The sequence below is a fragment of the Centruroides sculpturatus genome, unplaced genomic scaffold (assembly GCF_000671375.1).
Source record: "Centruroides sculpturatus isolate CEXI.00-Female unplaced genomic scaffold, Cexi_2.0 scaffold44, whole genome shotgun sequence".
In the NCBI taxonomy this organism is placed as follows: Eukaryota; Metazoa; Arthropoda; class Arachnida; order Scorpiones; family Buthidae; genus Centruroides; species Centruroides sculpturatus.
Genome location: NW_019384307.1, coordinates 1270208 through 1283582, shown reverse-complemented (window position 1 = coordinate 1283582; position 13375 = coordinate 1270208). Strand labels below are relative to the sequence as shown.

Sequence of the window (13375 nt, the reverse complement as noted above, 5' to 3'; positions counted from 1 at the left end):
AAGTGGATAAAACCACTGAACATCTTTTAATCCTTCGTGTTAGAAAAATTTGAAGATGATTTTTGGGGGATTGATCAGAAAATTTTTTTCTGTGGAAATCACCTATTTTAATGCTGCTATGTAATTTTAATTTATGTTGGATAGTGTTATTAATAATATTAATATCTAAAGATAATAGCTGTAAGTTTTTTTAATTTAAAAGCATTGTAGAATTCATTGAAAATTTTTAATATTCTAAAAAAAAGAAAATAAATTTTAAAACTATAATCCAAATAATAACAAAATATTTTGATTATTTTTTAGAATTTGACCATCTGCATTTTAATTCTTATTCTACACAAAAGAATGCTGTCCCGGAATGGAGACCTAGCACATTTGCTAAATAACTCTGGAATACTTGTCCACAATCATATAAATATTAAAAAAACGCCAATAGTTGTTTCTTCTATTTGATTTATTGTCCCCATACCATAAACTCCTAATAATAGAAAAACAACGCGAAAATATTTTTTGATTTGGATTATTTATATTTAATGTGTGCGCTTATCTGAATTATTTAAATTTATTAACGAACAGACATGATTTCTTATTTTATGTTCTCTCAAATGTAACGCATGTGAATTTTATCTAACAATTTCGTACTTTTCATATATTAATGTTTTGTTTCCTATTATGTTTTTAACATCTTGATAAATTTATATGGTAACTATCTCAAATAAATTTTCAGTCTTTATGAATTTAGTGCCATGTTCATTGAAATATTATTTTATAATTATAAATATTAATTAAATTTGTCATGTATAAGGGGCATTGAAGCTATTAAATTTTGGTGGTTAAAGGTCGAGGGATAAGAAGATAAAGGAGTCTCATATCTTTAGTAGGGTCAGAATTAATGATGATGTTATTCGTTATTATTATTTATAATTTTTTAAAGACTCGACACTACCATTTTATAATAATTAAAAATATAAAAAATTTTATAACAAAATCTCATAACAGATGGCGCCACACAAAATTTTATTTATAATNGGCGGGATATATATGCAGTTCATTAAGAAGTAGGTTGGGAGACAACACCATCAATACCATTTGTTTCTTGAGACCCAACTTCCAGAAAAGTCAAAAAGAAAAAATAAAATAAAATAACAGAAGTGATTGATTTAATTTTATTTAATCCTTTAAAATACTTTATTCAAGACAAGACTAATATTTCATAACTTCTAATTCTATTAAGTAAGAGTTTTAAACTTTTTTTCTATAAGTGGTTAGTGGGCTATGCTAGGCAATTTTATTGTTAAAATTAGTGAGAAACTGAGACTACCTAGTTAGTTAAATAGTTAATTAAATTAATGAGTATCAGTATCTTAGATATTTGATGATATGAATGTATATCATTCATGATTGTGATAATAATAACTATTACTAGACTACTACTAATTACTTACTCACTACTTTACTAACACTAATAATTAAATTACTTATAAATAAGTACAGACTGATATGTAGAGCCTATATAAGAAAACTGGTAAGACTGATAGCCACTTAGCCACTGATTATCCGTCTTTACATTATTATAATATAATATATTAATATAAATTAATTAGTAGAATTACCTCTACTATTATTTAACTTAAAGATTACATTATAATTATAATCTAATCAAACGTTTAAAGTTAATTATCTCTATCTCAAGTGTTAAACCGAACCAAAATTAAGTTTACTACCTAAATGTGTAAGAAGTTTTACTGATTTACTGTATAGTGACCAGTCTAAATAATAAAAGTTTCTTAAGTATTTAAAAAAAATGTTTTATTTCTTTAAAAAAACCATTGATTACTGGATAGATAGATAGATAACACTTTATTGCACCAAAAATACATATGCGCTGGATCCGCGCTGGATCCAGCTGGAATGATGTTGATCCAGCAAAAATCCAGCTGGATTGAAAATACTGCTGGATTGCAATCCCTATTTGTCACCCAAAGCAATCTTAATATCACCTTTGATTCAATGTTAATTACAAAATGTTCTACGATTTCATTTTGGCGCTCGGGGCACATGTCCACTTTCGCTCTTATTAGTTACGCCTCTGTCCTTGTCCCACCAGTGGTCAAGCAGTTCCGTTTCTTGAATGCTGGGAGTTTTCATGTTTTCTCCACGTCTGTAACGCTTGAATAGGGACCAACAATACTTAAAAAGACCTTCCGGAAGGCATTTTCTTTAGGCAGATCGCCAAGTGTTGTATTGCCACAACTTAACCAAACAATTAACAAACTGTCCTCTGGATATGTCGGGTGCCATCGCTCACCACCCGGCCGCCCCATTGTAGACTTGACAGAACACATACGGGGCTTGGTAAAAATGTCTCTCTTACCCCCGTATTCACCAACAGGAGTTAGAGTTAGAGTTAGGGTTAACTCTCGAGTTACTGGTAAATTGGTATTCACCAACTCCGAATCTCGAGTCAAACACAATAACCCTAACTCTAACTCTAACTCTAGAAAATCGGCGAGTAGACGATAACTCTAGGTTTGACGCCTGCGCAAAGCGGTTTATTTCAGAGAAAAATGGCGACATTCGACGAAGACAAAGCCGAGATGCTAGAAAATCTGAAATATTTAGATTATATAGATCGTATGGAACGAAGAAGTCGGTGGATTATTTTTCCAAGAAGAAATGACCTCGAACAATTGGACGATTACGACTTTCTATGTCGATATCGTTTGCCAAAAGAGAGCGTAAGAAACCTATTAGAACGAATTGGTTTTCTCCTCCTGTTTTAAATAATTCGGCTTTTTTTGTGCCTGTTCTTTCACGGCTTTCTTTTTTTAAATTCTTATAACAGTCCAATAACTGTTTGGTTTTTCTAAGGGTGACACCCGGGATACCATTGAATTCCTTTGTTAGTTCGTCCCATGTGCCTCTCTTCTGTTTGGAAGAAATCGCATTTGTTTTCTTGTTTTCAATGATCGATTTATATTTTTCGACTAATTCAAGTAGAAACTTCTCAAAATTAGAAAAATTACGGCGTGCACTGCTTTCCATTTCACTTTCCGTCATTTTCTACACGTGTTTCTATTCTATTCTATTCGTCTCCTCCCTGGTTCATACACGTGTTTGCTTTCAACCAATCAAACTCTGCTTACGAAAGAAGACTTGTTTAATCTCGAACGCAGGATTGTTTTAAAATTTTAACTCTAGAGTAGCGAAACTCTAGAGTTAAATTTTTATCTGAATACGAAAGAAGAGTAACTCGTAATTTGACTTCGAGTTACATCTAAACTCGAGTTCGTCAACTCTCTGTTTAACTCGTGTTGGTGAATACGGGGGTTAGTGCCCACAGAGCGGTGGCACTGAAGATCGTTGAACAATTTTCTGTTGCAGTTTAACAGTTCGTAGTGTGCATGAATCCATGTGGATATAAAACAGGTTTTTTAGTACTCACAAGACGAAAAAAGAATCACGCCGTAAGTATATGGAGTATATAAGTCAATCAGCACTAATAAATTTGCTTGTGAGAATCAAGTTCACCCAATAATTTGAACGCGTAGAATAATTCGTTTCCTTGTAATTTAGAACCATCATACTTCAGCGATACTATCAGGCCTTTATTTTATTGAATCACATGGCTATTTTGAATGCGCATAAGTCCCATTCCTTTGAAGAAATCTATGGTGAATGTATAGGAAGAAGCGCAGGTAAAAAAACATATCAACACCGCACGCTTTTTAATGATGATTAATTATTAATCAGTATATTAGTAGTGGTTTTATAATTTTAATATCCTAATTTAGTAAAATAAAGGTGAATAAGTTACAGATACATTTTAATTTGTGAAATCGTATTCATACACGTACTACTTTGTAGTAAACGACGAAAAAGTACGCAGATTCAAACAAATTTATATGCAAACTCTTATAATTGGTCAGAGTAGAATTAACTGTTTTCATTCCAAGGAAAAAGCAGGGCTAACTGGATTCCGAAGCAAGACAAAAGAGACAAAAAAACTAAATGCAAAATTAGTGAACAAGCAAGATGCGCAATTAGAGTTCACATTGGAAGTTTTCCTAGAGTCTCTTCTACTTATTGTAGGCAAAATACTGAAAGAAAATTTCTGAATGCTAATGCTCTCTATTATATACGGCATGTACAAAGAAAAATGCATTGTTGATGAATTTCTCCTTAAGGAAAAGTGGATATATTAACACATATTTATCACTGACTTCAATTTAAGTTTTCTTTAGCAAACAGGACCAATTTGCACAGGATTTTTTCGGTACAGTGTGTCCATTTGTAGACTGATAAAAAAAAAACAATAAACAGACAAATGAGGATAAAGAAAGAACAACAATCCATATCATGGAAAAAATTGTGCTAGGAGAAAAAAGAATTCTGATAACAAGATGCTGACGCTGAAACAGAGGTTATGTGTTTTGATATGCAGAAAGTTTTCACGTGTCTTCAGTCAAAACACTAATCTCTTAACAAAAGAAAATTCGCTGTATACAACTTGACAGCTTTTGATATTGGTGAAAAGAAGAGCTGCTGTTTCATTTGGCATGAAGCAAAAACTGACAGGAGTGGAAATGATTTCGCTTAAGTAGTGCTTTGGTTCAAGTTTTAAATACACTGATGTCAAACAGATTACATATAAAAAAAATAATAATTTTACGGTCTAACTCTTGCGTACTCCAAACAGAAATGCTTTCATGTCGTCTGCCATTTCGGCTGTGTACAAGAAGTTTATACAATGCATAGCGTTTTAGATAGATTCGTGAAACATTTGGAGTTATATAGACCATTAGTCATTGTCAAAGCAATGATACAATGTCGGTCAGAAAGTCAAATGAGATCACACAAGTGCACAAAGATATGATCAAAGATTACAAAGTTATATTACAAAATGCTAATCTTTCGAAAAACGTTCCATTCTCAAAAATCAAACATTTGATATACAAAGATACTGGTGTCATGTATAGGACATTACTACAGAAACATTTCAGTCAGTAGCTTATCAAAAAGCCTATAGTACTCATAGTAGAATACCCAAAAAAGTGTCGCATGCCAAAGTTATCAAAAAAAATTTGATGATGACAAACAAATGATCAAAAATATCAAGTTTTTATATAAATATTTTCCCAATTATGAATAGGAAATTAGTTTTCAGAAGTAATATGCAAGTCTTCTGAATGATATAGTGTGTACAATGACTATGTCTACTCAATTTTTATCAGTTGGATTAAATTAATAAAAATAAAATAGTGTTATAATACAATGACATTATGAACATGTTTTTTAATAACTTATTATAGAAAAGTATGCAAAAAGCCGTATCACTATAAGAGTAGGTCGTGATTCTAAAATAATGTTTTATCTCCTACACCCCTATCTCACATCTATATAATAATACATGCACTAAACTGGCAAAAAAAAACATTCTGTAGAAGCCAGTCAACGAATAAAATATATTAAAAAGTCTCATATTTGTGTCTCAAAAAGTCTCATAAAAAAGTTACCGATACTTGAAATTTGTAAAGTCCTGTAACGAAAAATTGGAAAAAGTGAAGTTAGAGCATTGGGAAGTGCTATATTATTTGTAATTATATAAATTTCTAGAGTGAGTTTCTTTCTTATTAGACATAAATTATTTACAAAACTCTTCACCAATCAGTTTAAGAGTAATAAATTATTAGACTAATAAGAAGGTATGTTATACTGAAATAAGCAAACTGAATTTTAACGTAAGTTGTTAAATATTTCAATTAAACCCCTTTAATTTTCGTATTTAATTTTAAATCACTGTTTGTATTTTTAATTTAGCTACTTAAATTATACTAAGTCTACTTAATTTTTCTAAATTAAAATAATAATTTATGCGCATTTAAATATTTTAAGCTTATAAAATAAGATATAGTTTTGTATATTATCATTTTTTCATTCTTTTCTGATGTTCTGCGTCTTTTTTGAATGATTAAAAAGTGATGTATTTTTATTCAAAAAATGACAAAGAAGAGATATTTCTTGTCACGTCAAAAGGAAAATTCATTTTTCTATCATTGGTTATTTCCAGGCGATATAATAGAAAATAGGACAGAAAAAAACGGCAGACGAAGTGTGGCTGTAGGAACCATGACATCTTCTAGAGGTTTCATAATTTTCGTTTTTATTTTTTCTTGTTTAAATTTCACTTTATGCTTCCCTGATGGAGCACCAGCAGAAGCCTGCGATTCTCTTCTTCCAAGACATGCTGGAACATCTCCAAGCCCAGTTGAAGAATCACCTTACGTTTTTATCGCATCGGATGATAAATATTCTTTCAATAATCCCGAACCCATTAAAAGTAAGCTTACTTTTACATTTTATAATGTATAAATTTTTATAAGTTTTTATCATAGATGTATTGGAGCTGTAGCTGTTTTTTCGTTAAAAATTAAAAATACTGTAGATTTTGCTTTACTGTCGTTAACTTTTCCAAGGCTCGCTTAACGGCGGTTTTCTGGAATTAAGTCGTAAAATGAAGGATTTGTTATATCAGGTAATTAAATGTAATTGACATTAGGAAATTATCACGATTTTTTTAATGTAAGCACTAAAGATTACAGATTAATACTCATTTTTAAATACTAGCAGAAGCATTTATTAGCTATTTATTTAGCTACATTATTACTGTAATGTTAATAGTAACTTTATAGTACTAGTATTACATGTAGTTTATTATAATAATTTGAAGTTATTTTCTATTAAGTTGACTTGCAAAATGTTGTGTAGTTGATGAACATAATCAATAAGTTATAAGTTATGTTTTATTAAGTAAATATTAATGAAAATTAAAACATTGGAGTTAAATCTTTCTTAATTATTATTACATCTCATATCGTTAATTTTTTGTATAAATAAAAATAAACAAATTTACTAAATAGTATTATTTTAAATATAAAAGCTTTACTTTCCAAAGCTGCTGTTACATATATTGTAACATTCTTTTTCATTTTTCATAATAGCATTACATTTCTGTCTTTACTATGATATTTTTCATATTTTCTATAGTTTTAGTAAATTATGACTTGGATTAGTTAAGTATAACAGTTTTTAATGCTTGAATAATTTAACAATGTCTTCAATAACACATCTATTAACGAAAAAATAAATTTCTGGTAAACATTTTACAATCATCTTTATGATAATTTTTCGCTTCGTTATTAAACAAGAATAATATTTATTTATTTTATTGATAATGCTCATTTTTTAAAATAAATTAAATAATTTATATTTATATTTTTAATTAAAAAATAAATAATTTTTATTTCACTACTAAGGCAAATTAAGGTGTGGCAGTAAACAAAAGCATTTTTTTAACTAGAAAAAAAGAAATCGAACGTATAAATTGTAGTCTGCTGACAAGTTATTTTTTCGTACAATTATTAATGAACATCTTCGGGCGAAGCTGTCAACTTAAATAAGAAAAATGAGATTAAATCTCGTATTAAAAGACGAATGTTATATTTACACAGAAGGTAAATAGTGCGATTTTATCATCTAGACACAGATAGGGAGAAAGGGCCTCTCATAACTAGGTCATTTTAACTCTTTTAAATTAGGATAGACCGTGTATCGAAGTTTTTGTTCGTCTTTACTGTTTTACTTTCTTTAAAAATGTCTGGAAAAGTGTTTATGTTTTAATGTAAACGGAAATCTAAATTTCATATTCTGTGATGATTTACAGAAACATTTTAGAATTGTTTTAATTTATTTGGACGTAATGAGAAGAGGTTTTTCGTTTAGGAGTTCCAAACACCGAGGATTGTAACCGCCAGAAGGATCATTATGTAAGAATCGATAAATTACTAGGAATCGTTGAGGGTCGATGAATAAATTTAGTTTTATTCTATTGGGAAATATATTATAAAATATTAATATACTATAATTTCTTTATATTTAAATTTCAAAAAAGTGTAACATACAATTTTGAATTTAAATTACTAAACATAATTTTTTATTTTATTTCATTTTTAATTTATTCTTATTTTATGATAGCGTAGAAAGGGATCGGCGTATTAAATTCTAATTTAAAAAGGGAACCAAGAATAAACAAGCTTGAAACGTCTACTAGAAACAAAGTCTACTTATAACGAGTCTCTTTTTTTCTTAAATAAGTTAAATTTTCGAAGATTATATTATTTATATAAGTGAAACATTTTTATTATTCCTTAGTAAATTTTAACAATGATATACAGCACTTGTATATCGTTTAATATAAATGAAATAATACCGAAATACTACTGAAACATCTGAATTGTGGTATTAGATGTTTATGAATTTTTACTTTCGAATTCCTCTATTCAGTACAGATTTACGGAACTCCTTTCAAAGGATTTTTGGTAGCAGCTATCGATCCGTTGACAGGAGAACGTATAGGAAACTGGATGAAAGGAAAAGGCACGGGAACTTTACCTTGTGCTGCAGTAACGCATTCGGATGGTAGAGACAAAACGCACGCCGTGTTATATTGGTTACCACCTAAGAATAAAATGGAAGGAAATGTCATTTTTATGTGAGTATTTTTCTAATTCAAATATGAATTTAAAATTTTGAAAATCATTTTGCAAATGTATAATATCGAATGGAAACTTTGTACTTTCATAGGGGCACTATACTTCAATCAAAGTCGTTGTACTATGCAGGACAGATTGCAAACATAGCTAAGGATGAAACTTACCAGACAGAATAACAATTCAACCGACAATACCACCCAATTGTTTTCGATTTAGTTTATTTTCTTTTAAACTTAATATGAAGTAGGCATTAATTCTATAAATTTTCGGTATATGTTCGGATATTTAAAATCGACTGGGTATTCTGGCACTGTACTGATTTCCTATTAAATTTAAATATTGATTACATTTGTTTTTCTTCTTTATTTTTATATTTTGAGCTTGTTCAATTACTGGATAATTCAAAAGATTTCTCATATATAATGTTCGTGGTTTAACATTTAATATAGTAAAGCCTTCGAAATAGACTTTCACATTAATGTCCAGAAAATGTGATTATATATCTTATATTTTATGCGCGACTTATCATTCACTTCTTATACATTTTTATTATATTATTTCAATAAGTAATAGATTTATTCATTCGAATTAGGTTATATTAACTATTTCACGTTATTACACACTTAGATTAAATAAACAATTTCGTATAATTTACGGTAACGTTTTCTTAAACTTAATCAAAAAAATAAAAATTATTTTTTATCTGAAATCTGTTATTGCTGTCAGAAAGTATTTCACAGAAAATACTTTAAAGCAGAAAAAACTCAAAGAAATTTCAAATCAAAACGAGAGTTTACGTTTCAAAATTTCAGTTCGATCTCTTAGGCAAAGCCGTATTTAGACATTTGTTATAGGAGGCGCGGAGGCTGATTTTGATGTCTGATACGAATAATTCATCAAAAGAGCTAGTTAAGAATACCGGCTGGTCTTCCTCTCGGACCCCTTTTACTTTTGTATTTCTCACCAGTAGCTTCGTCCGCTCAAGCGCGTGATTTTTCGTCTGTTATAGAGTCCGAATGCAAGTTACTCGCGCGCCACCTGGTGGCAAATATTTACATAACACATAGGAGAAAAATCCAAAGGGTTTCTTCTCCTTTTGAACCGTTAACAGAGAAAAAGTTTCTTGTTACAGAAAATCAAGTAATTGGTAAGTTTAAATTGAAAATTTTTTATAAATTTTAAATGTTTTAATAAAATATACAATTAAAAAATGGAACTTTCATTAACTGGAATGTAATTTTTCTCTTTTAGTCAATAATGCCTGATATAATTGTAACATGTGGCTTTCAACCAGTCTATAATGACAACTTTTTTACACCTTCGAGATGGAAAAAAGGAATTTTACTCGCAAAGGCTAAGCATATAGCTGCAATCAAAGAAATAAAAAATGATGGAGGAAGTACAGTTACAGCTACTTGCCTACCCCAAATGAAAATTAATCAGAAACCATATTATATTTGTATTAAGGTATTTTTTACATTTAAATAATTTTATATGTCAGCTTAACATCTCTGCAATGAACAAACAGGATGATTTGCATGACAACAAAACAAAATTGAATATCACTGCTTTTATTAAGCTATATACTGTTGAATTTTTCTTTAATAAAAATATTTCATATCATGTTTTGTGAATTATTTTTAATACAAATTAATTTTCAGTTATCATCAGATAGAAAAATAATTACAGCAACATGTAAGTGCAAGGCAGGTATCCATGGTCAGTGCAAACATGTAGCAGCAACAATTTTTGCTTTAAATAATTATAAAGACGAAAGCGTTAACAGTGGAAAACAACAATGGGGAATTCCACAACATAAGAAGATATACACATCAGGTGGATGTCGCCTTAGTAATTGTGTAACTCCAAAAAAAATAAAAATACCAGCATCGTTATCATCAAATGCACCATTTTCATTATATCAAAAAGTAAAACACATTAATTGTGCTCTTTCTTCAATGTTAAGAGCTGAATTCGATGAAGAAACACAATGTCAAATGCTACTATCTGATTTAATCGACACAGTTCATGAACAATGTGAGGGAGGAATTAGATTTAAAATCTTTAATTACACAATTATTTCAAAGTAAACGTATGAATGATTGTTATAAAATTGTTGAAAACCTTCCTAAAAAATGAAACTAAAAAAACTTAATTCATTTACAAATGCTAACATTTCAGAAAAATTGTTAAAATTTTATAACGATAATGTGATTGTCATACTTCAAAAAATTATTCAAATAGCATTTCTCACAAGAAAACAAAGCGCATATCCAGACTGGTTCATTTACAAACGATACAGATTAAGCAGCTCTATGGCTCATTCTGTAAAAACAAGAAAAAACAATTTTGAAAAATTGGCTTTTAGATTTTTAAATAATACATTCAAAGGAACAATTGCAACTGATTACGGAATTAAATTGGAGCAAATTGCAAAAAATTCGTTTTCGCTTAAAAAAAATATTAGAATAATTGATGCAGGAGTTATCATTTGTAATGAAGCTCCCTGGATTTGTGCAAGCCCTGATGGCATATGCAAAAAAGGAAATAAAATAAGCTTACTTGAAATTAAATGCCCGTACACGTGTAAAGATAAAAAAAATTGTTGATTTCAAGACAAATGAGATATTTGTAAAATATTTAGAGTTTAAAAATTCTAAATTTTATTTAAAAGAAAATAGCAGGTATTATACACAAAGTCAATTAGCTTTATATGTAACAAATATTCAATTTTCTTATTTATTTATCTATAGTGATGTACAAAATGTAATACTTAAAGTGGAAAAAAATGAGACATTCATTTATTCATTATTAGAGAAGATGCAAATGTTCTACTTTAATTATTATTTACCTGCAATTGTAAATAGTATTTATGTATTAAGTGTAAATAGTATTAAGTATTAAGTGTAAATAATATTAGGTTTTATAGTGTTTTCACAATAAAAAAATTTTACTCATTTATAATTGGTGGCTGCAGATTTACTAATACTACACAAACAAACATTATTTTATCTACATATGGAAGAAGTGAAATGGGTAATCTGCAGTTCAATATTTCAAAAATTTTAATTCTACCAATGGCTGTCTCAACGTGAATTCGTACACGAGCAATTTTGTATGTTTCGTCCATTTCATTACCACTAAACTGCTTTTGATTTGGTTTTGAAAAAGGAGGCATAATTAAAATAGAATTTTTATTTTCGACAGCCAATTTAATTTGAGGAAACTCTCTATCAGCTATAACAATAGCTCCCTTCTCCAGTTTTTGCAGAATATCACAATCATTTGTTATAAACGAATCTGTACTTCTTCCTCCATACCCACTAGAAAGAAAAGTTATAAGTCCTGATGGATCAATTCCAATTAAATATTTTATAGTGTAAGCAGATTTATAGTAGGAATAAAACTGAATTTGATGTTGAACTGATGATGGCTTCTCAGTTTTAATTTCTGTACAGTCAATGATTACTCTTGTTTCAGGATAATTTTCTTTAAATGATTAAGGTAATGTAGCCTTAATAGATAATTTTGTTGGCCAAATAATCCAATCTTGTGTTGCAATAAAAATAATTTCTAAAATTTGTAAAAAATATGTTTTAATGGTGGTTCTATGAATTCCAAACAATGCACCTAATGCTGAATAGCACAAACCCAACTTTAACTTTATTAGAAAAATTAGTAACTTATTTTCCCAAGACAATTCATAAACTCTAACAGGACTGTTTGAAAGCATGTCTAAAAGTAAATTAAAACATCGAATCCTACTGATGTTAGATCTTTTAAAGATTGATCATCATGAAAATTTGCTGCACCACTAAAATGACATGACCTATGATTTTCTCCACATTCTTTTGAAACCATTTTAACATGGGAAACTTCAGTTTCAGAAACTTTGTTACTAGTCATGCAAATAAAAATTCTTACATCTCCAAACTGATCGTTTGTAACCTCTGTTTGAGTTCCAAAGTCATGTTTTTGTTTTTCTTTAGGGTCTAAAAACTTGTCTTCAATTGCTACATCGAAGTGTCTTCCTGCTTCTTCAAATAAAATGTTCCTTCTGTTCATTAGGCGTTTATATCTCTTCATTGACTGTTCATGTCGACAATTTTCTTCATTGCTTCTTTTTTCAGGATAGATTGTTGGATTATAATTTGGACATCTTGGATCTTCACTTTTTTCCCCATCTATAAAATGCATACTACATATCCGTGCTGATTTAGAGGGTAGCCACTGTGATCCGTTTTTACTAAATTTACAAGGATATTGTTAGAAAATTATTCGTGTCAATTTTTTAAAAATTAAAAATAAAATTTGTATTTCTTACTTTTGTCTTTTAGCAAAATTTATCCAAGTTTGGTGCCTCTATTTAAGGTGTGGACGTGCCGGAAAACAATAAAATGAAACTTTCGGCGTTACATGTTGAGTGTTTGCTAGTGTATTAGAACATCCAAACACAGAACAATTTACATTTGATTTACCCATGTTTAATATTATAACTCAAATAAAAATTAACAATAAGCGATTTACTGTACTGGGTATCGTTTAGGTATCGTAATGTCTCAGATACAACGCATATGCATTCTTTAGAGAACTCCTATGTGTTATGTAAATATTTTCCACCAGGGCGACGCGCGAGTAACTTGCACTCGGACTCTATAAGAGACGTTTGTCTATTCTTCCGAATTCAAGACTCTACGCCATTGTTATATTTGGAATAATATATTTATCATTGTAAAATCTATTGTTTGTTTGTAGAGAAAAAGAATGGAATCGAAATACACAATTTCATATTTTCGTAGCTTTTAAAAATATAGCCTAAATAT

The 13375-nt window shown here is 29.3% G+C and overlaps 1 protein-coding gene and 2 pseudogenes across 1 annotated transcript; 2 read left to right on the top strand and 1 right to left on the bottom strand.

Annotated features, from left to right (window-relative positions):
* Positions 1-2567: 2567 nt before the first annotated feature.
* LOC111619877 (ferric-chelate reductase 1-like) lies at positions 2568-8728 on the top strand. The gene is made up of 4 exons (XM_023361704.1): positions 2568-2649; positions 6071-6340; positions 8344-8551; positions 8644-8728. The coding sequence occupies exons 1-4, from the start codon at positions 2568-2570 to the stop codon at positions 8726-8728; spliced, it is 645 nt and encodes a 214-aa protein (XP_023217472.1).
* A 1782-nt stretch (positions 8729-10510) lies between these two features.
* On the top strand, positions 10511-11481 carry LOC111619868 (annotated as a pseudogene).
* Positions 11482-11502: 21 nt separating this feature from the next.
* On the bottom strand, positions 11503-12815 carry LOC111619859 (annotated as a pseudogene).
* Positions 12816-13375: the final 560 nt, after the last annotated feature.

Coding starts and splice junctions, on each gene's coding strand:
- LOC111619877 (XM_023361704.1), top strand. CDS start 2,568: ATGGCGACATTCGACGAAGACAAAGCCGAGATGCTAGAAAATCTGAAA. Junction 6,341..8,343: donor TAATCCCGAACCCATTAAAA/GTAAGCTTACTT, acceptor TCCTCTATTCAG/TACAGATTTACGGAACTCCT. Junction 8,552..8,643: donor GAAGGAAATGTCATTTTTAT/GTGAGTATTTTT, acceptor GTACTTTCATAG/GGGCACTATACTTCAATCAA.